Consider the following 27,734-nt stretch of genomic DNA (forward strand, 5'->3'; position numbering starts at 1 on the left):
TGTGCCCCGTGACCTGGTATGCAACACTTTCGCTTCACACGCCGAGTGTCCATGGTTCGATCCCCGGCCGGGTGGAAACATTAAACGTATTTCTATAAACTAGTTGTCCCCGTTCACCAAGCAGTAAGTACCTGGGTGTTAGTCGACTGATGTGGGTCACATCAGTCGACCACAATGGTAGTAAGAGAGTCCCTCGATGAGACACTGATTTTCTTTTGTTACCCTAAATGGCTAACCCTTCGGCGTTAAAACCCCAACAAAATCTTATGGTATACAATTCCGACAGGTTGGTAGGTAAGACACATAGGCAACATTTAGGCAACTTTATTCACTCTGTCAGACACTGCAACATAATGGCAACTTGGTACAGAAGAGAAAACACCTTGGACAACTTTTTCAAGTGAGAATTGTTTGATCTGAGAGGGACGTGACCTCTCAGTGGCTACACTCTCACTACTACTACTCTGCACCTCTCCTTCCCACAGTATTTAAGTCTCAACACTGTCGCTTGATCTTCAGTTAGTTCCAGACTCTGGAACAGAACTTCTCCAGGCTGAGGGACTGACAACCTCATCATTTTAGTGCATAATTAATTTTGTTATATGTATGTGAAGTGCTAAAACTATTCGAATTATACAGCACCTGGAGAATCGTTGGCAATTAGATTTAATCCGAGGAAGGGAGTAATTCTAATTCCTCATAACAAGAGCCCTTTGCATCAAGAAACCAACCTTTACATTCCACAGTAGTGAGTGGTTAGTGAGGCTCAACTCTCAAAATTCCCCACTTCCCATATATAAATAATAATAATAATAATAATAATAATAAATACAAATAATAATAAAATAATAATGTGAAGCATGGGTGGTGAATGTTGCAACAAGGAGAAGGCTGGAGGCAGTGGAGATGTCATGTCTGAGGACAATGTGTGGTGTGAATATAATGCAGAGAATTCTTAGTTTGGAATTTAGGAGGCGGTGCAGGATTGCCAAAACTATTATCCAGAGGGCTGAGGAAGGGTTGTTGTGGTGGTTTGGACATGTAGAGAGGAGGGAACAAAATAGAATGACTTCAAGAGTGAATAAATCTGTAGTGGAGGGAAAGGATAGGGGTCGGCCTAGGAAAGGTTGAAGGGAGGGGGTAAAGGAGGTTTTGTGTGTGTGGGGCTTGGATTTCTAGCAAGCATGCGTGTGTTAGGAGCAAATGAAAACAAATGGTTTTTAGGACATGACGTGCTGTTGGAGTGTGAGCAAGGTAACATTTATGGAGGGATTCGGGGAAACTGGCAGGCCGGACTTGAGTCCTGGAGATGGGAAGTACGGTGCGTGCACTCTGAAGGACGGGTGTTACTGCTACAGTACGACTCCATGACTGACTCCAGTAATTTTTACTGAAAGTGAGGTCAGTCTTACTGGGTAACAGCTTATCTCCTGCTTTACATAAAATAATTACATTAGCCATCTTCCACACATCAGACACTTCACCTGTTTGAAGAGAGATATTAAAAACGTTAGTTAATGGTTCACAAAGTTCCATTTTGCACTTTTTAAGAACCCTTAATAAAAGTTCAACAGAACCCAGGGATTAACCCAGTTTGATTACCATATCCCTAGTGACCGACATATTACATAATTTATTATCTTCAGTCCCACTATAAAAGTTAATTATTGTGATACTTTCAGTGCCATCTTGTGTTAAAACCGAGGGCGAATAATTATTAAAAATTGAGTTAGTTTTAAGAGGACCAAATTGTTCTCTAACATTAGTTCTATATACCTGAAGATAAAACCTAGAATAAAAACTACTTTAAAAAGCTTCGCTATACTCTCATTCATCTGTAACAGACACTGCTTAAAACGCTTGATAAGTCTGCAGACACTGCTTAAAACGCTTGATAAGTCTGCAGACACTGCTTAAAACGCTTGATAAGTCTGCAGACACTACTTAAAACGCTTGATAAGTCTGCAGACTGCTTAAAACGCTTGATAAGTCTGCAGACACTACATAAAACGCTTGATAAGTCTGCAGACACTACTTAAAACAGCTTGATAAGTCTGCAGACACTGCTTAAAACGCTTGATAAGTCTGCAGACACTGCTTAAAACGCTTGATAAGTCTGCAGACACTGCTTAAAACGCTTGATAAGTCTGCAGACACTGCTTAAAACGCTTGATAAGTCTGCAGACACTACTTAAAACGCTTGATAAGTCTGCAGACACTACTTAAAACAGCTTGATAAGTCTGCAGACACTGCTTAAAACGCTTGATAAGTCTGCAGAAACTGCTTAAAACGCTTGATAAGTCTGCAGACACTGCTTAAAACGCTTGATAAATCTGCAGACACTGCTTAAAACGCTTGATAAGTCTGCAGACACTGCTTAAAACGCTTGATAAATCTGCAGACACTGCTTAAAACGCTTGATAAGTCTGCAGACACTACTTAAAACGCTTGATAAGTCTGCAGACTCTGCTTAAAACGCTTGATAAGTCTGCAGACACTACTTAAAACGCTTGATAAGTCTGTAGACACTGCTTAAAACGCTTGATAAGTCTGCAGACACTGCTTAAAACAGCTTGATAAGTCTGCAGACACTGCTTAAAACAGCTTGATAAGTCTGCAGACACAGCTTGAAGACAAGCTTCCCTAGTCCTTACAACAACATTGGTATAAACCTTGATAATAAATACCGACAAGTTGGTTTAGAAAAAACATGTAAGCAAATACCAGGACATATTAGAAAACGTTTCGGTCGTTTGACCTTGATCGCGGTCCTGGGATCTTGATCACGGTCCTGGGATCTTGATCACGGTCCTGGGATCTTGATCACTTCTAACATACAGAGGTTAAAAGATATTATATATAGGCAGTCTATATATACTGTCTTTTAACCTATGTATGTTAAAAGTTTCGGTCCCATGACCGAAACGTTCTCTAATATATATAAACCATACTGAACAACAACTTTAGGATCGGAGAATTTATTCCAGATATATTAATAAGACGAAAGTTGAATAATACGGTTCTTTCGTCTTAAGAAAATAAGTTTAGTGTTCCGATTTTTATGAACACCCAACTAGGTGGGTGCCTTGTTGTTGATGAAGAGCTCTTGATCTCAAGAAACTGAGCTATCTTCACCCTTCTCTCAGTAAACTTTATAGCCGTCCTTTCTCGTGGTGGTGTATAAGTCTCATGGGTTTAGCGCTTCCCATGAATACAGTATTCAATTATGAACGAAAATAATAAAATAATAAAATAATAAAATAAAATAATCGAAATACTCAAGTGTCAGTTGACGTACCGCAGTTTGTATATGGTTTTAATATGTATGATGTGTGTCCCGAGGCCTGACAGTAGGTAATGGGTAGGTGGGGGAGAAACCTGAAGGGGGCAGTAGGGCAAAATCTGTAACTCTGTTGTTTACTGTCCGATTTTCTCCAGTTTTGGTACACAAGACAAAGTCGTTTCACTCTTTCTTGAAAATATTTATCAAAAATATACCTCAAACAACAACTGAGAAATGACTGATTTACTGAAAATGCCCTTGTGGCCAAACTTTCTCTGATATGGGACTACGTAAGGTTGTTTGGACACTTGGTGCCGAGAGAACAATGCTTATACTAATATTCGTTGAGCCCTTTTCTCTAAATAAACTTATCTTTATTTCACAAAAAAATAAAGTTTGTTAGTTCCTGGAATATTGCAAAAAAATCTGCCCTTTACTCCCACATAACTCCCAAAGTATTTGGAATATTTCCAAAATTTGGTCAGCGAAAAATAGAGAAATCATTATTCTACAACTTTTGTGAGTATTATATTCCATTTAATTCAGTAATAAAGCGAGAAGCTTGGCCATTAGGTGAATAAGTTACTTCCGAGATATCGGCCGAGAGCGACGGCCGGCCCCCGTCTCAAAAAAAAATTCGCGAAAATCGCGTTTGTTTGGGTGTATTTCTTAGTAAACTGATGTTCTAGTGCAGTTATCCTCTTCAAAACACCGTTTTCTCTTACTCAGAGACGACATGGAGAGGAGTAACACTTTTTATATCGAAATATTCCCGATAATCACTGGCCATATTATGGCCTATTTTATTCAGTCTAGAGTATATAACATGTTTGTATGTTATTTAGAGTGTTTATTATATCATATTAGATCAATTCTGATAGACAAATAAGCCGTAGAGTTGATATATAAGCTGATATAAGCGTAATAATGGGCGATTCCTGGCTGGCACCTCAGGCGCGGGAACACTGCCGACCGTTCCCATCTGGTTCCCGGTAGTCACTCAGTCTGCGGATAAGTCCCGCCTACTGTTTTATGATGCCAAATAGTCAGTTATTATATTAGAAATAATAATGCAAGAAAAGGCGATAAAAAACAAGGAAACAACTCCGAAATATATATGGGCCGTGAGCAGACTCGGTACCAACATCGCCGTCACCATACCTGATATAAATTACTATAATTTCTTGTAGAAACGTCGTAGAACATTCATTCTGGTACCATTGTGTTGCCAAAGAGTTGAGCTATTTTTCAGTATATATAACTCAATATCCATATTTTTTCGATTTTTCGGTGAGCGCGCGCGGAAATTTCCCCTACTGCCCCCTGAAGTTGCCAAGAACTGCTGTGTGGTGCTATCCTCTCTGAGGAACTGCTAGGTGTGACCTAGTGGCGCACCTGAAGTGTTTTGTCATATCCTTTGTGTCTCGGGGTGATTCCTAGAGGCATCAACCTTTTTGTTTTTTATTAATAAATGTACACCTAGCCCTGTCACCTATTCATTTCTTTTTTTTTCATTTATTGATACGCCTCATCACACCGTTCACTGTTTGCAAACCATACCACGGGAGGGGATAGAACCCGCGATCAGAGAGTCAAAACTCCAGATAGCGGGTTCTATCCCCGCCCATGGTATGGTTTGTTTGCAATGGTGTCATTACGATTTCGTGAGCCATGTTCACTGTTTGGTTCGGGTGGGAGGGGGAGGGGTAAAGGACTTACCATCCCTGGATGGCCGTGCTAATCCTATGTCTGGGAATGGATTACCACGGACTGAGATCAAATTCCTTTTACCCGCATCGTGTCTACTGTCTGTCTACCAAGAGTGGTGAAGAGAGACGTAAACAAACAAAGGGATCAAATACGGTAATTAAGCTAAAGAACTTCAAACCCCCATTGACGCAGGAAATGCCTCCAGCCCAGAATTATAGGAAAGAAATGTGGATTCGAATAAATATTGCCACTCTCTTCTTTGCTGGCACAAACATTGTATATTCTACGAGTAATGAGCTGAATAATAGCGTATTCCTACGTTCATCATGCTACTTCCTGCTATTATTCCCAGATTCTCTAACTTTCCCTTGTTGGACATATTCTAGTTAATGCGTGTTTTATAGAGATGTATGAGTGTGTTGCAACCAAACGAAGGTCATAAAATCTGGGCAAGAGGAGAGTGAGAGACGAGAGACACTTCTGCTTTCACAGCAACACCAACGCCACTATGTTACGAGTGGTGTTTGTGGTTTGTCTGGCTGTCAGCGTTATCAGGTGAGAATGACTTAACTGAGAGTGACTCAAGTAAGAATGACTTAATCTAATGCAAGGAATGTTACTTGACTCAAGAAATCGTAATGACACGATTGCAAACAAACCATACCCCCGGCCGGGATTGAACCCGCGGTCATAGAGTCTCAAAACTCCAGACCGTCGCGTTAGCCACTAGACCAGCTAGCCACAATAAGATTCATCCAACTAGGTATATTTCTACACCATAGGAAGGTTAGCACAGGCACCTCTGTGACCACAAATGCAAGTTTTTACAGACGAATCTCCAGCTAGCGTGGCCGTGACGAACTTGCATTTGTGGTCACAGAGGTGCCTGTGCTAACCTTCCTATGGTGTAGAAATATACCTAGTTGGATGAATCTTATTGTGACGAGCTGGTCTAGTGGCTAACGCGACGGGCTGGAGTTTTGAGACTGTGACCGCGGGTTCAATCCCGGCCGGGGGTATGGTTTGTTTGCAATCGTGTCATTACGATTTCTTGAGTCATGTTGACGGCAGTGAAGGGACTTGAGCTAGAGTTCGTCACGGCCACGCTAGCTGGAGATTCGTCTGTAAAAACTTGCATTTGTGGTCACAGAGGTGCCTGTGCTAACCTTCCTATGGTGTAGAAATATACCTAGTTGGATGAATCTTATTGTGGCTAGCTGGTCTAGTGGCTAACGCGACGGGCTGGAGTTTTGAGACTGTGACCGCGGGTTCAATCCCGGCCGGGGGTATGGTAGGAATGTTACTTCCTCACCATTCCTGTCTGTCCTTTATTCTCACATTAGCAGGAGAAGCTGTCTGGTGTTTAGAACAGTTAAAGACCTTATCAGATGCCTGTGGAAAGAATAGCAAGAAGTGTATTACTGTAGATGTAACGGGAGGAAAGTCTGTGAATGGGATAAAAAGTGTGTGGATGGAGGGTGTGGCCTTGTGTGTGGATGGAGGGTGTGGCCTTGTGTGTGGATGGAGGGTGTGGCCTTGTGTGTGGATGGAGGGTGTGGCCTTGTGTGTGGATGGAGGGTGTGGCCTTGTGTGTGGATGGAGGGTGTGGCCTTGTGTGTGGATGGAGGGTGTGGCCTTGTGTGTGGATGGAGGGTGTGGCCTCGAAGAAAAAAATGCTACTGAATAGAATGGGAAGAAAACCTGTCGCCTTGACTGTGTATGTAATCAAAATGCACATGTGTACATGGTGTAAGTGTACGCAGTATACGTGTGTACATGGTGTAAGTGTACGCAGTATACGTGTGTACATGGTGTAAGTGTACGCAGTATACGTGTGTACATGGTGTAAGTGTACGCAGTATACGTGTGTACATGGTGTAAGTGTACGCAGTATACGTGTGTACATGGTGTAAGTGTACGCAGTATACGTGTGTACATGGTGTAAGTGTACGAAGTATACGTGTGTACATGGTGTAAGTGTACGCAGTATACGTGTGTACATGGTGCAAGTGTACGCAGTATACGTGTGTACATGGTGTAAGTGTACGCAGTATACGTGTGTACATGGTGTAAGTGTACGCAGTATACGTGTGTACATGGTGTAAGTGTACGCAGTATACGTGTGTACATGGTGTAAGTGTACGCAGTATACGTGTGTACATGGTGTAAGTGTACGCAGTATACGTGTGTACATGGTGTAAGTGTACGAAGTATACGTGTGTACATGGTGTAAGTGTACGCAGTATACGTGTGTACATGGTGCAAGTGTACGCAGTATACGTGTGTACATGGTGTAAGTGTACGCAGTATACGTGTGTACATGGTGTAAGTGTATGCAGTATACGTGTGTACATGGTGTAAGTGTACGCAGTATACGTGTGTACATGGTGTAAGTGTGCGCAGTATACGCGTGTACATGGTGTAAGTGTACGCAGTATACGTATGTACATGGTGTAAGTGTACGCAGTATACGTGTGTACATGGTGTAAGTGTACGCAGTATACGTGTGTACATGGTGTAAGTGTACGCAGTATCCGTGCGTACATGGTGTAAGTGTACGCACTATACGTATGTACATATCTGGAGTTTACCTGGAGAGAGCTCCGGGAGTCAACGCCCCCGCGGCCCGGTCTGTGACCAGGCCTCAAGGTGAATCAGAGCCTGATCAACAACGCTGTTACTGCTCGCTGCACACAATCCAACGTACAAGTCACAGCCCAACTGGTCAGGTACCGACTTTAGGTGCTTGTCCAGTGCCTGCTTGAAGACAGTCCCCCTTATGTATGTTGGGAGGCAGTTGAACAGTCTTGGGCCCCTGACACTTATTGTCTCTTAACGTGCTAGTGGCACCCCTGCTGTTCATTAGGGGGATGTTGCATCGTCTGCCGAGTCTTTTGCTTTCGTTGTGAGTGATTTTCGTGTGCAAGTTCGGTACTAGTCCCTCTAGGATTTTCCAGGTGTATATAATCATGTATCTCTCCCGCCTGCGTTCCAGGGAGTACAAGTTCAGGAACTTCAAGCGCTCCCAGTAATTGAGGTGTTTTATCTCTGTTATGTGCACAGTGAAGGTTCTCTGTACATTTTCTAGGTCAGCAATTTCACCTGCCTTGAAAGGTGCTGTGAGTGTGCAGCAATATTCCAGCCTAGATAGAACAAGCGACCTGAAGTGTCATTGTGAAGGCTTACTCAGCCCTGTAACAACTTCAGTCAGTATTACCAAGGCTGGCTCCTCCTCAGGAAAATTAATGAATAGAAAAAGAATAAAAACAGACAAACATAAACACTTTATTATTTAGAAAATATAAAATATAAAACACTTAAATATGAAATATTGATCCTACATTAAAGAAAATGAAAAATGAAAAATTTAAATGATAACTGAATTCAACGCTAATATAAAACTTGGATGTCTGGTGTTGGTGACACTGCGTGTTGTCTGAAATCGTAGTGGTTGCAGATGATGTGAGGGGGGGGGGTCACAGGTGTTGGTGACAACCCACCGGCTCGTTCTTCACAGATTTTCTAGCCGTCAATAATCCGTCCAGATGACAGGAAAGCAGGTTTTTTCCACTGCAATGATGAGGGGTTATATCCTGCTACTTCATACAGGTGCAAAGGTAATTAAATCCAAAAAGGGGAAGTCTCAGGACGTTAGTCCATCTCCATCAATTCTACTCATTGATTGGCAGGTGACCCTCTCTGTCATCCAAGCTGGAAAGATAGACAGGTTACCCACTGCTTAAGAAATCACTCTCCATGATAAGTACAATACCTAAAAGATGTGGTGATTATTACAACAGTCAACTTAGAGCAAGACTGAAAGAACTAAGTTTATTATTGGTCAAAAGTGAAGCTTTCAACCAATAAATCCACTAGAATACAAGGCAGGCATGTACTTACAGTAGTGCTGGGAGCTGTGAGTCTAGTGATTACTGTTTGGACTGGAGCCCCACACGTCACCTTTCGGGGGGGGGGAGAAGAAGGAGGGGAAGGGATAGCGGGAGCTAGACTTACCTTACCTTAACAAGTAGCCGGCAAGCAAACTATCACTTTTGGGGAGGGGGAAAAACGGCGGGAATAGCCGGAGCTTGACTTACCTTACCTTAACAAGTAGCCTGCAATGAAACTATTGTTACTATATACTCCCTTGCTACTCCTATCTGTTGAACTTTTTCCTCACAGTCATCATGGACTTGGCATCCCTAGTTTGAAGGTTCTCATTATCCATCCTGTCATTTTTCTAGCAGATGCAAATGATAGTGTTATTGTCTTTGAATGTGAGATCCTCTGACATATTCACTCCCAGGTCTTTTACACGAATTTTTCGCTCTATTGTGTGGTTGAAATTTGTTTTATAATCCTATGTAGTTTTAATTTCCTCACGTTTTCCATATCGGAGTAACTGAAATTTCTCATCATTGAACTTCATATAACTTTCTGTGGCCCATTTAAAGATTTGGTTGATGTCCGCCTGAAGTCTTCCAGTGTCTTCAATGGTGGACACTGTCATGCAAATTCGGGTGTCATCTGCAAAGGAAGACACGGTGCTGCGGCTTACATCCTTGTCTATGTCAGATATGAGAAACAGGATGGGAGCGAGTACTGTGCCTTGTGGAACAGAGCTTTTCACCGTAGCCGCCTCAGACTTTACTCTGTTTACTATTACTCTTTGTGTTCTATTTGTTTGGAAATTATAGATCCATCTATCAACTTTTCCTGTTATTCCTTTATCAAGCATTTTGTGAGCTATTACACAATAGTCACACTTATCAAAGGCTTTTGCAAAGTCTGAGTATACTACATCTGGGTTTGTCTTCTAGATCATCCAGGACCTAGTCATAGTGGTTCTGTAGTTGGGACATACAGAAGCGACCAGCTCTAAACCCATGCTGCCCTGGGTTGTGTAACTGATGGGTATCTAAAAGGGTGACAATCTTGCTTCTTAGGACCCTTTCAAAGATTTTTATGATATGGGATGTTAGCACTATTGGTCTGTAGTTCTTTGCTTTTGCTTTACTGCCCACTTTGTGGAGTGGGGCTATGTCTGTTGTTTTTAGCAGCCGTGGGACGACCCCTGTGTCCATGCTCTCTCTCTATAGGATGTTCAAAGCACATGATAGGGGCTTCTTGCAGTTCTTGATGAACACGGAGTTCCACGAGTCTGGGCCTGGGAAAGAGTGCATGGGCATGTCATTTATCTCCTTTCCGAAATCCTTTGGCGTCAGGATAATATTAAATAGGTTCGAGACTAACAAATTGTGTCTCTCTCTCTTTAAAAAATCATTAAGGTCATCGACTCTGTCTGGTTAGCGGCTCACTAAAAGCCGAATCATATTGGGACTTGAGTAGCTCACTCATTTCCTCTCGTTTAAGTAAGAGCCAGTAATGGATGTTGTTCTCGACTTTGATTTGGCATAAGAAAAGATATATTTTTGGGTTTCTTTCAATTTCTTTTATGACTTTTAGTTCTTCCTGCGTATCTTGGCTCCTGTGAGATTCCTTTATCTTCGATGATTGCTATTTCTCTGACCAGTGTCTCCCTATGTATTACGGATATATTGGTCTCTTTTAGCCGCTCTGTTATTCTTAGTCTTCGCCTGTATAGGGAGCGCCTTTCTCTTTCTAGTTTACATCTTCACCTCCTTTTCCTTAAAGGAATATACCTTGAGCATACCTCGAGTGCCACAGAGTATTTTCTAAACATAGGTTTGAATCCGTGTTGCTCAGGATATCTTCCCAGTTTATATCACTTAGGGCCTGGTTTACTTGGTCACACCTTTTGTTTTCGTTATTGAAGTTGAATTTGGTGAAGGCTCCCTCATAATTGATCACATTTTGTCAGTCTGGGGCCCCGTACATACATGTCTGTACCTCCATTATGTTGTGATCTGAGTATATTATTTTTGATATGGTAATATATCGTATCAGATCATCATTGTTAGTGTAGATGAGGTCCAGCATATTCTCTAATCTTGTAGGCTCTATTATTTCCTGGTTTAAGGTGAATTTGGTACAGAGAGTTAAGACTGTGTGTGTGTAAGGTTTCATCTGAGCTGCCACCTGGTGTTATCTCTGCTATAACATTATTTGCTGCATTCCTCCATTTTAGGTGCCTTAGGTTGAAATCCCCCAGGAGCAAGAAGTTGAGGGCAGGAACTGGAACATTTTCCAGAAAGTGATCAATTTTCAAAAGCTGTTCCTGGAATTGTTGAGAAGTTGCATCCGGAGACTTGCATACAACCACAATGACCAGGTTTTGTTTCTCGATCTTTACTGCCAAAATGACTCACGAAATCGTAATGACACAATTGCAAACAAACCATACCCCGGCCGGAATTGAACCCGCGGTCAGAGAGTCTCAAAACTCCAGACCGTTGCATTAGCCACTAGACCAGCTAGCCACAATAAGATTCGTCCAACTAGGTATATTTCTACACCATAGGAAGGTTAGCACAGGCACCACTGTGACCACAAATGCAAGTTTTTACAGGCGAATCTCCAGCTAGAGTTCGTCACGGCCACGCTAGCTGGAGATTCGTCTGTAAAAACTTGCATTTGTGGTCACAGTGGTGACTGTGCTAACCTTCCTATGGTGTAGAAATATACCTAGTTGGACGAATCTTATTGTGGCTAGCTGGTCTAGTGGCTAACGCGGCGGTCTGGAGTTTTGACTCTCTGACCGCGGGTTCAATCCCGGCCGGGGTATGGTTTTTTTACTGCCAAAACTTCGGCTACATCATTTGAGGCATTTAGTAGTTCTGAGTATATAAGTGACTCTGTGAAGTACAGGCTAACACCTTCCTTTTGCCTGTTCACTGTGTCGCATTGGTATAGGTTGTAACCCGGGATCCATATTACGTTGTCCTACTGATCCTTTATGTGGGTCTTTTTGAAAACCATGAGCATTGCATTTGACTCTGTAAGCATTCCACTGATGAAAGGTATTTTGTTGTTCATTGCTGGCATTAGACCCTGTATATTTGCAAAGAAGAATGTCATCAGATTGGTGGTGTTGGTGGTATGGGGGGAGGGGCATTTTTTCCTAACACTAATATCTGTTGTGGAGTGGAGGCCATCAACCGTGATTCCACTCCCAAAATTATCGGAGTTTGTATACTATTTCCGTCATTTCCTGCCAGCTTTTTTTTCCTTCCTAGTCCTAAAATGCATCTCTCTCTGGAGTGGTTGTGACTACACACGTTTTTCTATTCCCTCTCTCCCCTTCCCCTCTCTTCCTTTCCCACTCTCCCCCCTATCCTTACCCTTATCTCTCTTCCCCTATGCCACTGCCTCCCCCTCCCACTCTCTACCCCTCTCCCCCTCCCATTCTCTATCCATCTCCCCCCTCCATACCTCCCTCCCCTCTCCCTCTCTCCAACCACCTCCACACTCCTACATGCACAAACACACACGTGTACACGCACACACACACACACACACATCACAAACGACCACACAAAAGCACATAAGTTTTTCTTACTGTGGTGACCCAAAAAAAAAAAAATGGGTTCCCAAAGAGCAGGACAGAGAACCAGGGGACTGGTGGATGAACCTGGGAGGGGAGATTAGGTGGCAGAGCTCATGAAAAGGGAGGAAGAGTGGGAAGGAAACTAGAAGAGCTTAGCAAGAAAATGAAGGAGAGAACAACTGCAAAGAACACTAAATAGGAGCTACAAGTCACAGCAGCAGAAGCTATGATACAGAGCTTAGAAGAGGAACTAAAAAATTTGAAACAGATGAAAGAGCCAAAAAATATTAGACATGACATCAGGAACTGGAAAAGCTGAGGACTGCTAAGCACAGGGGCATCAGATAGAGAAGAGATCAAGGAAGGAACACTGCAATGGAGGCAACTAAATCGACTCAGAGGATGCAAAGGAAATGCAGTGGGAGGATGAAAGGTGAGTTTTTGTTTAAGGGTTCCAGGAAATTGAAGGGGAAACTTATGAAGCAAGAAGACAGGGGAAGAAAAAGGTGATGGAAAGTATCATGAAAACAATACAAGAAGGTATAACAAAGTTAACAAATTTTCTAAGAGTAAGGTGGTTTGCAAGAGGAAAAAACTGCCAGTCAAAGTGATTTTCAAGGCAGAATCGGTTCGAAACAGGATCCTGCAGGAGAAAGGGACACGCCTTTGTACCGGAGAGTGTACCTTGATCTCGACAGAGCACAAGAGAAAAGGTAGAAACTGAAAGAGGGGGTACAAAGATGCAAGGACAAAAGAGAGGCAAAGACAGAGATGAGCAGGAGAACCCAGATCCAGGAGGAGGAGCAAATACAACTTCCCTCAGAACCACCTACAGAAGGACTTCAACCACGATAAACCCAATGCAACCAGGCAATCTAAGCCAAAATCTACGCACCGAACCCGCTGCCCCCACCCCCTCATCAAAAACTCCACCCCCACAGTAAGCCCCCATAGTTCCTTCTTAGGTTTCTCACTCCCCCAACTCCAACATTCTCCCCAGGCCTCAGTTTTAGAAAAGAAGTTGAAGGTTTGGTATATGAATGAAGATGGAATAACAAATAAATGTGAGAAGTGGCTTGAAAGAATCAAGGACTCATCATAGCACACACAGAAATGACTCACTGTGATAACATGAAATCTTCCCACTCGAATATCAGATCCTGAGGAAAGAGGGAGCAGAGTGGAAGGAGGAGTTGCACTGCTCATTAAAAACTGATGGGGACTTCATTAAATGGAAGAAATTGACGAAATGGGCGAAAGGTACCAAATAGTAGATACAATTCAGTCTGGAGGACATAAGGTAGTCATTGCAGTAATGTACAACCCGCCACAAACCTGTAGGAGGCGAAGAGAAGAATATGAAGAGGGCAACAGAGCAATGGTGGACATATTAGCTGAGGTGCCCAGAAGATCTGACATGGGGGTCCCGAAACATGGAGAGCCAAGATGGTGGATGTGGTAATGGAAGATCTCATGCATGAACATGTTAGGGACACTACCACAGAGAGAGAGAGAGAGAGAGAGAGAGAGAGAGAGAGAGAGAGAGAGAGAGAGAGAGAGAGTAGAGGAGGATGAACCAGCAAGGCTGGACCTCATATTCACTCTAAGCAGCTCGGACGTCGAGAACATCACATATGAAATGTCCCTCAGAGCTAGTGATCACGTGGTTCAGAGCTTAGAATATGCAGTAGAGTTATAAGTGGAGAGGGTAACATGAGTAGGATGGGAAAAGCCAAACTACAAAAGGGATGATTACACAGGCATGAGGAACTTTCTGCAGAAGGTTTAGTGGGAAAGAGAATTGGTAGGAAAATCAGTAAACGAAATGGACTATGTAACAACATAATGCAAGGAGTCAGTGGAAAGGTTTGATCCCAAGGGCAATAGAAATAATGGGAGGACCAGAACAAGCCCTTGGCTTACCCAAAGGCGTAGGGAGGCAAAAATTAAATGTGCTAGAGAATGGAAAAAGAACAGAATACAAAGGACCCAGGAAAAAAGAGATTAGTTAAAGAGCCAGAAACAAGTAAGCACAGATAAGGGAGGCCCAGCAACAATACAAAAACAACATAGCATCGAAAGTCAAGTCTGACCCAAAGCTGTTGTATAGCCACTTCAGAAGGAAGACAACAGTTAAGGACCAGGTAATCAGGCTGAGGAAAGAAGGTGGGGAGCTCACAAGAAACGACCAAGAAGTATGTGAGGAGCTCAGCATGCGATTTTAGAAAGTATTTGCAGTGGAGACAGAAAGGATTTTTTGAGGTCAGAATAGGGATATACACCAACAAGGGATATACCAACAAGTGCTGGATGAAATACAACCGAAGAGAAGGTGAAGAAGCTGCTAAGAGAACTAGATACCTCAAAGTCGGTGGGGCCAGACAACATCTCTTCCTGGGTCATAGAGAGGGAGAAGAGATGCTGTGTGTGCCACTAACAATTTTCAACACATCCTTCGAAACTGGCCAATTACCTGAGGTATGGAAAACAGCAAATGTAGTCCTCATTTTTAAGGAAACAGACACGAGTTACTAAACTACAGACAAGTGTCAATGATGTGCATAGCATGCAAAATCATGGAGAAAATTATCAGGAGGAGAGTGGTGGAGCACATGGAATGGTTGAAGCTTATAAACGAAAAACCAGCACAGACTGAGGGAAGAAAATTCCTGTGTCACAAACCTCCTGGAGTTCTATGAAAAGGTAACGGAAGTAAGATATGAGAGTGAGGAGTGGGTAGATTGCATTTTCTTGGACTGCAAGAAGGCCTTCCACACAGGTTCTCACAAGAGATTAGTGCAAAAGCTAGAGGATCTGGCACGCATAACAGGAAGGGCACTGAAATGGATCGAAGAATACCTGACAGGGATGCAACAATAAGTCATGGTATGTGACGTGGTGTTAAAGTGGGTGTATGTGACGAGCGGGGTTCCACAGGGGTCAGTCCTAGGACCAGTGCTATTTTTGTATTATGTGAATGACATGACGGAAGGGATAAACTCAGAAGTATCCCTGTTTGCAGATGATGCGAAGTTAATGAGTAGAATTAAATCGGATGAGGATCAGGCAGGACTACAAAGAGACCTGGATAGGCTGGAAGCGTGGTCCACCAACTGGCTACTCGAATTTAACCCCGCCAAATGCAAAGTCATGAAGACTGGGGAAGGGCAAAGAAGACCACAGACAGAGTGTAGGCTAGGTGGCCAGAGATTGCAAACCTCACTCAAGGAAAAGAATCTTGGGATGTGTATAATATCGAGCACATCTCCAGAGGCGCACATCAACCAAATAACCGCTGTAGCATATGAGTGCCTGGCAAACCTAAAAATAGCGTTACGACATCTAAGCAAGGAGTCATTCACGACTCTCTACACCGTGTACATCAAGCCTCTATTGGAGTATGCAGCACCAGTATGGAACCCACAGCTGATCAAATACGTCAAGAAACTGGAGATAATGCTAAAGTTTGCAACAAGATTATTCCCGGAGCTAAGAGGAGAGGTTAGGGGATCTCAGCATGATGACACTGAAGGACGGGTGGGATAGGGAGGACGTGATAACGACGTATAGAATACTGAGAAGAACTGAACTGAAAGCGGGAGAAGGGCCAGAATGTTTAAGAGATGGGATCATGGACAAGAGGACACATCTGCAAGTTGAAAACTCAATGAGTCATATGAATGTAAGGAAGTATTTCTTCAGCCTCAGAGTTGTCAGGAAGTGGAACAATCTGGAGAGTGGAGTAGAAGAGTTATGATCAATACATAGCTTTGAAACTGGAGAGTGGACCTTGTAGCGACCAGCGAAGAGGCTGGGGCCAGGAACTGTGACTCGAACCCCACAACCACAAATAGTCAAGTACACTAGATGAATACAGAGTCCAGAACAGGATTCGAATCTGTGCACCCTGCGTAAAAGTACACAGTACCACACAGCCAGATCCTAGATAAATATGGGCACCTAAGCTCAGTGTTGTATCCTATACCATGGAGCACCAGACTTGTACTAAAGAATTTAATCAAATCTTGCCACATGCACTGAACTTCGAAAGAGATTTTAGAATGCTTATCACTTATTGAGTTCTCTCTCAGTGTCTTCTTCGCTCCACTGTTTTACACTGAAGATATCATTCACTGTTCGCCACGCCTCTTATATACATAAGCAGTAATTTCGGTGTGGAGGATTGAGACTGATCCCGCCAGTATCTTTCAGGTGTAGACTATAATACATCTTTCTCGCCTAGGTTCTAAGAGGTACAGGTTCTAGGGACTTCAAACACTCCCAATAATTCAGGTGCTTGACTGACGTGCTGTGAAGGTAATAGCAGTATGCTTTAAATGTTTTTGAGTGCAGCTATGGTATAAATGCATTTCAAACAATGGAAGGAGAAAGTCTGGTCATATATTTGGGGTTTACGTTAATGTGACAGGCAAAACATTGGTCAAAGAAGCAGTGTTAAAAAATACAATTCACATTTCTATAACAGGGCCGGCATTGAGGTGTGGCTGATGGTTCCAGGACTGGTGTTGGCAGCTTGGGTATACTCCCGATGGCGACACAGCTACTGGTCGACCTTCGGAGTTCCTACCCCGCCCTTCGTACCATTCCTGGGTCATGTGCACAAGCAGTTATCATTAACCCAGGCTCGATGGGAGTATCTTAATGAGGTTAGTATTCTCCACTTGATGCTCTTATCAAAATATCTTAAATGAATTTCATCATTTGATTACAATATATATATTTCCTTTTAAACAAATATTTGACTAAAGAAAAATATTAATTATTATAACTTGTAAGAATTACGTCTGGAAGTGGTGAGAGTATGGAAATGGATACACTCAACTTGTGACAATATTCTAATGTTTACAGGTGTACTCTAAGTATGGTGGCTCCTCACTATGTGGTATGTACGAAATATTTCGTCCTGTTTTGATGATCGGTGATCCTGACCTTCTCAAAAACATCTTTGTTAAGAACTTTGATCATTTTGTTGACCGTCGGCAGTTTCTGGCGGAAGAAGGAAGCCTTATCAATGAAATGGTTTTCAACAAATCAGGAGACGAGTGGAAAGCCCTTCGTTCCATAATGACTTCCACTTTCACCTCGGGTAAGATGCGTGTCATGTTCCCTCTCATCACTGACAAGGCCGACGTTCTTGTTTCCTTTACTCTTCAAGAAGCTGCTAAGAAACCTTATACTGATATGAAAGTAAACTTCGGATTGTTTACAATGGACACCATTGCTTCCTGCGCTTTTGGTATTGAATGTGATTCCTTTAAGAACGAGAAAGCAGAGTTTGCCAGACAAGCAGAAATATTCTTTGCTTTTTCACTCATAAAAACCATTAAATTTGGTCTTTTAAATATTTCCCCAAGGATTTTTAACAGTCTGAGGCTAAAATTAGAGACAACTGCTCTCAGATTTTTCGAAAGTGTTGTAGAGCAGACTATAGCTGCCAGGAAACAAAGCCAGAGAAGGGGCGATTATTTAGACCTTCTTTTGGATGCACAAGCTGACAATGACCAGCTCACCACTGCTAAGACAGCAGCTACAACCCTCAAACAGTCCACCACTGACAGCCTCGATGGAACCGAAAACCTATCCATCACCCCATCTAAGCAAGGTCAGTACTGACATCTAATTGAATTTTAATGTCATACTCTGAAACTTCTTGCATTATTATTTTCATATTAAACATTAAACTCGCGTGGGATATATATATATAGTTTAATATGTTTATTATGCACCCCACACCCATCCTGTGGGCGGTAGTCATACCCATCTTGTGGGCGGTAGTTATACCCATCCTGTGGGTGGTAGTCAGAAGATTACAGAGGTACATAATGGGTCCAGGGACTGGGCCCCAATTTATGATAGCTGAACTAGTTACAAAGGTAATGAACTCCAGGTAGATCTGGTCACAATCATGACAAGTTGCGAAGGTATTTACAGATTACAGAGGTACATAATGGGTCCAGGGACTGGGCCCCCATCACACTGTGGTTACTATGGTAATCTGTAAGTATTTCCCTCTGAAGAACACTATAAATAAGGTTTAGTTACACGATACCATCCTCGATCGCCCGTCCAACTGTGGGCAGATAAATACTGTTAACAACTTTTATCATTCACTTATATATTTAGACCATATTTGAGGCTAACGATTGCAACTATACTGACTTATAGTATATGTAAAGCAAGACGAGTATTGTAATAATGCTCACATATAGTATATGTGGACGGCATATTGAGCTGAGGGTTATAACTAAAATCTTCTGTGATTTAGCATTCATTACTCAGGCAGCGGCAGCGGCAGCAGCGACTTCCAAGCTCCGTACTTTTCTCCAACTACCAGAGCTACCAATGCTCCTATGATGACCTAGTTACAAGCAAAACTGCACTACCCAACGTAGCACCCAGAATGACCAAAGATTACCAACAGTGAAACCTACAAATCGAAAAAATAGAGATCAAAGGAAGACTGCAAACTAACCGTAAGCAACACCCCGCTGCCAGCCGAACAACGTAACCCTAAGCTTTGTATACTACAACTTCTTCTTAACTACAACAATTCCTGTAGTATTATGAGGCGCAATCTAAGAGGAAACAGCACCAAGGCCAGCAAGAAAACACCGAAAAATCAACTATTCAACAAGTGTAGTCAGGAGGACGCCGGCCCAGCAACCACCCCACTCACCACCACTCAAGGCCACACCACAACAATAACAACAAACATGGCTGCCACCAGCCCATCCTCCCCTCTCTTCCCCGGATTCAACCTACCAAGTAGTCTCTCAGGTATGACCAACGATCCAGATACCCTAAAGTCATGCATCTCCAACTTAGTTATTGAAAATATGAATCTTCGAGAGACGCTAGCAAAACAAGACACCAGGATGACACAACTCGAAAACAAAATCCTCAGTCTTGAACAAAAGTTTTCAACACCAGGAACGACTAACTGTGACAAGACCATCCAGACAGTCATAGATAGCCATACCCAACAAATAATATCTCTTAATACAAAGGTTGAAGAAGCAGTAAAAGAATGGAAGAGCAACTTAGATAACCAGTTCAGTGACTACTTTGCTCTCCAAGAAGATAAAACTGAACAAGATAAACTATCGGACGCAGTAATAGTTAACAGTCCACTTTTTCCCAGTGATATGAACCAAACAAACAGTAAAGAAATTACTCTGCAGATCATAAAGGACCAAACAAGTGTTATTGTACCAGAGTCAGAAATAAAAGAAGCCAGGTTACTAGGATCCCATGGTAGAAAAAGTGTTATGCTTAGATTCCACTCACATGACAGAAAAAAAGACTTAATTATTGCATCTATTAAAGTAAAGAAAGAGGTATATATAAACGAGTGTCTTACCAAAAAACGTCAAAACCTCCTGTATAGAGTCAGAAAACTTAAGCGGGAGAATAATGACACAATACACCAATGCTTCACACGGGATGGGAAAATTCTAGTTAGGAAAACAAATGTAGGTCAACTGTACACAATAACGAACGAGAATGATCTATCACGATTTCTCAGGGATACCAATCTTACAGAGAATAACTAAACAATGTCCAACTAAAAAGCCTACGTAGTGTAGTGTACGTTTTGCTCCATTATTGTTCAAATTTCATTGTACAATCTCTTAGTAATTAAATAATCAACTACCTCATTTTGTGATTTTACTAGTAAGCATAGGTCACCTTATGTGATTTTGTTATTTACTATTGTTCGCTTAAACATTAGCTGAATTGATACTTTCTCTGTCCATATTACTACCTCATATTTTTTTTTAAATACTATCAATTGATATTACTTACTAAAATTAATAAATATAATTTTTACTAAAATTTCAATTTACTCTTAACAATTTTGACATTTAATAACCATTACTTGTCTAATTACCTTTACCTGTTTTAATACCACATTTACTATCCTAGATTACTCTTAATTACCTTGTACTGCCATATAACCTCAAGTATAACTACCAGTGCAATATTGAATGAAATAAACATTACTTTTTCACTTTTTTGTAATCATTATTACTTACTAAAATTTTATTAAACACCATATTTACTACCAGTCAATTTTAATTTTGTACATTAAACATTATTTTATACTTCTCATAACATTTTGTAGCCAAATTTTCAAGTTTTTATATTCAACCCCAACCTTTATATTATCCCTTGTACCTGTGTACCTGTCTACCCTCTTACTATCATATTATAATCAAGACATTACCATTGTTATTTTTTTACTATTATTCTTTTGGTACTTTAACTGTGAATTTTATTTTGTCAATTTAAATCTAGTTATAATCTTGATCTTGTCAACAACCTATACCAGACTCTAGTGCAATTGCAAGTACCATTTCAAATTGTATTTTTATATTATAAGTTTATATTATAATTCCTACCATCTGCCCATTTAACTTTGCTTACCATTACTTAATTTTAGTCCCTTATATGTTTTCTCCTTTATTTTAGCTTTATATAACTATCCTAGTTTATATATTCACAATTGTTAAAATAATCAAGGTGCTATTCTTAGGTGCTAAAGTAGAATAAGTTCACAATTTTGCCATTATATTCCAAAGCTCATTTTTTTGATTACCACTTTATTGGTCACCACAACCTATATTAGTCCCTTTTATATTATAATTTTATACTATAATTCTAACTTTAAAAAATTACCTTTATAGTACTACCTACTATCATATTCCCAAGCTCCACTATTTGATCATCACTTTATTTGTATTAGTCCCTTAGCTCATTATTTTACATTTGTTAAATAATCCAGGTGCTATTTTTTAGCTTAAGACTATTTACTTTGTTTTATACTTAATTCAAACTATAGATTCACTACAAATCTTATGATTACAAGCATTGATCCTGATACCAACCTCTTATTTAATGACTTAAATGAATCAAACAGTAACTGTAATTACTACACTGCAGAACAATCAAAGGCACTTCTCAGTGCCAACAACAACATAACTATATTTAACTACAATATCAGATCTTTAAGCAAGCATTACGATGACCTCATAGCATTACTAAATTCCTTACATGCCAATATGTCCATCATTACACTAACTGAAACCTGGCTAAAGCCTGATAGTACAGATGTCTATGCCATTCCTGGTTACACAGCCATACACAACTGTAGGCCAGATCAACAAGGGGGTGGCACAGCCATATACTACTCAGACCAACTAGAATGTATCACTAATACTTGCACAAGGGATGAACATGGGGAATATATAATAGCTAAATTCAAATCAAAGTACCTACAAAAACCTCTCACATTGATAAACATCTACAGAGTTCCACAGTCAAACATTAGCCAATTTAGTCAAAATCTAGGAAGTATGATAACTGATGCACGCATGAACAAAGATCACTTACTACTCTCAGGTGACTTCAATATAAATCTCCTGCAAGACCAGGACCCACACGTTACTGAATTCACAAACACAATGAGTAACTGTATGTTACTACCAACAGTAACAAAACCTACAAGAGTTACAGAGACTAGTGTTTCCCTACTTGACCACATCTGGACCAACACCATATCCCCTTTAAAATCAGGCATAATTACAGATAATACCACAGACCACTACCCTACTTTCCTCATAACAACTCTTGGTAAACTACCCCAAGACACTACTAAAGTCACCTTCAGACTTCACAATGAGGCAGCCATTAATAACTTCACAACAGCAATAGCAAACATTGATTGGCACACTGAGCTAGAAACCTATACAGATATTGACGAATGTATTAATAATTTTCTAAAAAAAAACCCAATACCTCTATAACAAGCACTGCCCTAAAAAAACTAAACAGATGACAGCAAAGAGACTGAACAGTCCCTGGCTAACACCCAGCATTCTCAAATCCATAAATACAAAACACCAATATGAAAAACAGTACAGAATGGGTCACATAACCAGAGACCAAACAAAACGTTACTCGTCAATCCTAACCAGCCTGATAAGAAGGGCAAAAAAATTGTATTATGAGAACAGATTATCCAACTTACGAGGTGATATAAAAAAGACCTGGAAAACCCTATCAGAAATTCTGGGAACAAAAAAGATATCACGAAATAGCGAAATAAAATTAGCAAAAACAGATGAACCCCAACTCCCACCAACAGAAACAGCAAACAGACTCAATGATTTCTTCTCCACTATAGGACAAAACCTTGCCAATAAAATCCCAAGCTCAGATACCCCACCAAATGACTACCTCACCGGCAACTACCCGAACACACTGTTCCTAGCTCCGACTAACCCATACGAAGTCTCCCTTATTATCAACGCACTAAAAAACAAGGCAGGAGATTTAAATACCTTACCACCCCTTATATACAAAAAAGTGTCACAAGTGCTATCACCAATCATTGCAACACTCTTTAACAAATCCATTGAATCCTCCACCTTCCCTACAGTACTCAAAATAGCAAGGGTCACCCCGATCCACAAAGGAGGAGACCAGACAGAGTTGAATAACTATAGGCCAATATCCAACTTACACCCTCTCTCAAAAATCTTCGAAAAATTAATTCATAAACGAATCTACTCCTACCTTATCTCCCAAAACATACTCAACCCCTGCCAATTTGGATTCAGGCCTAATAAAAATACTAATGATGCTATTATACACATGCTAGAACATATATACACTGCAATAGAGAAAAAAGAAGTCCCACTGGGGATCTTCATTGACTTACGTAAAGCTTTTGATACAGTTGACCATGACTTGCTCCACGTAAAATTGTCACACTATGGTATAAGAGGGCACTCCCTCAACTACCTCAAGTCTTACCTCAGCAACAGAAGCCAATATGTGTACGCAAATGGGGCAAACTCTTCTGCACAACCAATTACAGTTGGTGTCCCACAGGGAAGTGTCCTTGGCCCTCTTCTCTTTCTCCTATACATAAATGACCTTCCAAATGCTTCGCAATTACTCAAACCCACACTATTTGCAGATGACACTACATACGTCTTCTCTCACCCGAGCCCAGTCACGCTAGCCAATACTGTAAATACCGAATTACAGAAAATATCTACCTGGATGAGGACTAACAAACTTACACTAAACATTGACAAAACCTACTTCATTCAGTTTGGTAACAGAGCTACAGATGTCCCTCTTAACATAATGATAAATGGATCACCTATCACAAAACTAACAGAGGGAAAATTCTTAGGAATCCACCTTGATAATAGACTCAAATTTCATACACATATACATCAAATTTCTAAGAAAATTTCCAAGACTGTAGGCATACTATCGAAGATACGGTACTATGTTCCACAGTCAGCCCTCCTGGCCCTATATCACTCTCTTATTTACCCCTATCTCACCTATGGAATTTGTGCATGGGGCTCAACAACAATTAACCATCTCAGACCACTAATTACCCAACAAAAGGCTGCAGTTAGAATGATAACAAATTCTCACTACAGGCAGCACACTCCACCAATATTCAATACACTAAACCTACTCACCATACAAAACATCCATACTTATTACTGCACCTATTACATACATAGAACACTTAACTCTGATATTAACCCTCCCCTCAAACATCTCCTTGCCAACCTCAACAGAACACATGACCATAACACAAGGCACAGATCACTCTTTGATGTTCCTCGTGTCCATCTCACACTATGCAAAAACTCAATGCACATAAAAGGCCCTAAAATCTGGAATTCATTACCTGTAAATATAAAAGAAACACAACCTGTTTATAAATTCAAGTCTCTTCTCAAAGATTACTTACTCACCCAAAACCAAATAAATACTGAATAACTGAACATTATAAATTGTATATCTTAAATGTTTCTCACAATTATATCACATAAATGTTAAACCTAAAACCCAATCTAACTTTATTATTTTTTAAATACACTACCTAACAGAATCACTACCTAACTGAATGCAACCATATGACCTGTCTTTGTAATACTCACTTGTGCTTTATAGTTATCTGTTTACATTAATGTTTTATCACTGATTTCATCATTGCTTAGTAGCAGCGCTGTATAGTCCTTGTGGCTTAGCGCTTCTTTTTGATTATAATAATAATAATAATCATTGCTTAGTTAATCTTAAGTTAATTTTAAGCCAGCCCGTAATGCTATGCATAGTATAAGTGGCTTTGGCATACTGCTCTTATCTGTATTTTTTTTGTACCTCTGTATGTGTGCACAAATTGGAAATAAATAAATAAAATAAATAAATAAATATCTGGGATTGATACTGTACCTCATGATCGCTTATCAACATGGTTATGTTCATAAGCATTTTGCAGTATTCTTTATGGGCATCAATGAATGAAGTACCACAAAACCTATCAGCTCACTGAATAAAGAATGAAAACAAAATAGATGGCCTTATTCCAGAATCTCCGTTAAGGTATTCTACACTACACTGTTAAGAGGAACTGGAATGTTTTCTCGGTAACACAGATGCTGTGTCCTGGTATCAGAGCAAACTTTGTAACCTGGCAATTTATTCTCATATATGAGCTAAGTATTGAGTGTTTCTCTTGGCACTTGTTACTTGCGTTAAATACGTTCCACGTTCATATGTCCAAGGATGAACAAAATAACATCAGTTTAACTCTCAGTCACTGTCACGACGTAATCATAGAAAAAAATCCTTATTGACAAAAGTGGCATTTCAGTAACCTCATTAGGGGCCATTTAAAATATATATCCCAGCTAAGTTTACTTTTCATTTATAAAATAGAATCATTCAGAGAAGTGAATATGTAATAACATTACAGTGTTGACGGACACGAGGATTGTGGCTCAATGTGTGCTCTTCTTAATCGCTGGCTACGACACCACTGCTTCAACACTCACCTTCTCGTCTTTCCTTCTGGCCAAGAACCCTGTACACCAGCAGCGTCTCCGCCAGGAGGTGCAGCACATGGTTCAGGAACATGGCGCTGTTACCTACCAGGGCATCATGGAAGCAAAATTTCTCGATGCTTGTATCATGGGTGAGAAGATCCTGGAGGTGTTCAGTTATTTATTGCAACAATGTTTTATTTTCTGTGAATATTCTCATAGCTAACCATACTTATATTTTGTGAAGTTGTTTCCAGAATAAAAGAGTAGCTGGATTTTCTCCTGTAGAAAAGTAAGAAGGAAAAATATTAACCACGAAATTGTACAGAAATAAAGATGAAAGTTTAGACACGAAGTGCAACTGGATGGATGGATGGCGAAACGTCTACAATAAAGATATCCAGATGTTGCACTTGTGTCTAAACTTTCATATTTTCGGTATTTTATACCTTTCTTATACAGAAATGAAGATGAAATGATAACCAACACAAACAACACCTAAACTGAGGTAAGAGGTTGACGAGGTTGGAACCTCAACTGGTGACAGACAACTGAATCCTCTCTTTAAGTACTTTAGTTACACAGGGAGGCTGGAGCATCTTTCCTGCTTACACCAACATCTCTGAGAGAAAATGATATTCTTAACTTTTCCTAAGTTGAGTGCTGAATCAAGTCAACACGTTAAGAAAAACCTGATGCCGATACAAAAGAAAAAAAGAGAGGCTAAACTCTCATATAGAGAAAAATGTTTCAGACCAGGGGTGACTAACCTTTTGCATTCCACACGCCAACTTTTCCACGCTCTAGTAAGACACTTGTCCCCCACTTAGTTCTTAAAAATATGGTAATATTAACATAGTATTTTTACATAAAATTATTTAATAAAAAGACAAGATAAACATTAATAAGACTTTTGAGTGTGCTTTGTGTCAGACAGCAGCAGCAGAGAATTTTTCAAATCTGAAACAGTCGCTACCTCAGTTTGTTCGTGGATAAAAGTGATTGTTGGCATCTGTAGGTTGTTTAAAGCGACAGATATAACTGTGTATGAGTGTGTGTAAGGGTGTAGGTGTACTCACCTATTTGTACTCACCTATTTGTGGTTGCAGGGGTCGACTCACAGCTCCTGGCCCCGCCTCTTCGCTGAATGCTACTAGGTCCTCTCTCCCTGCCCCATGAGCTCTATCATACCTCGCCTTAAAACTATGTATGGTTCCTGCCTCCACTACATCACTTTCTAGGCTATTCCATGGCCTGACTACTCTATGACTGAAGAAATACTTCCTAACATCCCTTTGATTCATCTGAGTCTTCAACTTCCAATTGTGACCTCTTGTGTCTGTGTCCCATCTCTGGAACATCCCGTCTTTGTCCACCTCGTCTATTCTGCGCAGTATTTTATATGTCGTTATCATGTCTCCCTTGACCCTCCTAGCCTCCAGTGTTGTCAGGCCGATTTCCCTCAACCTGTGTGTGTGTATGTGTAAATGAGTGTAACTATGTGTACTCACCTATTTGTACTCGCCTATTTGTGGTTGCTGGGGTCGATACTCAGCTCCTGGACCCGCTCTTCACTGATCGGTACTAGGTCCTCTCTCCCCCTGCTCCATGAGCTTTATCATATCTCGGCTTAAAGCTGTGTATGGTTCCTGTGTGTGTACTCACCTAATTGTGGTTGCAGGGGCCGAGACTCAGCTCCTGGACCCGCCTCTTCACTGACCGCTACTGGGTCCTCCTCCTCTCTGCTCCATGAGCTTTATCATACCTCGTCTTAAAACTATGTATGGCTCCTCCCTCCACTACATCGCTTGCCAGACTATTCCACTTCCTAACAACTCTGTCGCTGAATAAATACTTTCTAATATCCCTTTGCCTCATCCGAGTCTTCAGCTTCCAATTGTGACCCCTTGTTTCTGTGTCCCGTCTCTGGAACATCCTATCCCTGTCCTCCTTATCTATTCCACGCGGTATTTTGTATGCTGTTATCATATCTCCCCTGACCCTCCTGTCCTCCAGTGTCGTCAGACAGATTTCCCTTAACCTTTCCTCGTAGGACATTCCCCTGAGCTCCGGAACTAGCCTTGTTGCAAACCTTTGCAATTTCTCTCATTTCTTGATGTGCTTGACCAGGTGTGGGTTCCAAACTGGTGCTGTGTACTCCAGTATGGGCCTGACGTACACAGTGTATAGAGTTTTGAACGATTCCTTACTGAGGTATCAGAAAGCTCTTCTCAGGTTTGCCAGACGCCCATATGCTGCAGCAGTTATCTGGTTAAGTGTGTTTCCGGCGACGTGTTAGGTATTATACTCACCCCTAGATCTTTCTCCTTGAGTGAGGTTTGTAGTCTTTGGCCGCCTAACCTATACTCTGTCTGTGGTCTTCTTTGCCCT

General features: G+C 41.0%; 1 protein-coding gene across 1 annotated transcript in view; it reads left to right on the top strand.

Annotated features, from left to right (window-relative positions):
* The window catches only part of LOC128703733 (cytochrome P450 9e2), a 90,617-nt gene that overhangs the window by 54,938 nt on the left and 7,945 nt on the right, over window positions 1–27,734 (top strand). Inside the window, exons 2-4 of the mRNA XM_070101342.1 lie at window positions 16,949–17,129; window positions 17,332–18,085; window positions 25,277–25,495. Of these exons, the coding sequence (XP_069957443.1) occupies window positions 16,949–17,129; window positions 17,332–18,085; window positions 25,277–25,495 (1,154 nt within the window). The remainder of the gene's footprint in view (window positions 1–16,948; window positions 17,130–17,331; window positions 18,086–25,276; window positions 25,496–27,734) is intronic.

Source organism: Cherax quadricarinatus, chromosome 76 (assembly GCF_038502225.1).
Source record: "Cherax quadricarinatus isolate ZL_2023a chromosome 76, ASM3850222v1, whole genome shotgun sequence".
In the NCBI taxonomy this organism is placed as follows: Eukaryota; Metazoa; Arthropoda; class Malacostraca; order Decapoda; family Parastacidae; genus Cherax; species Cherax quadricarinatus.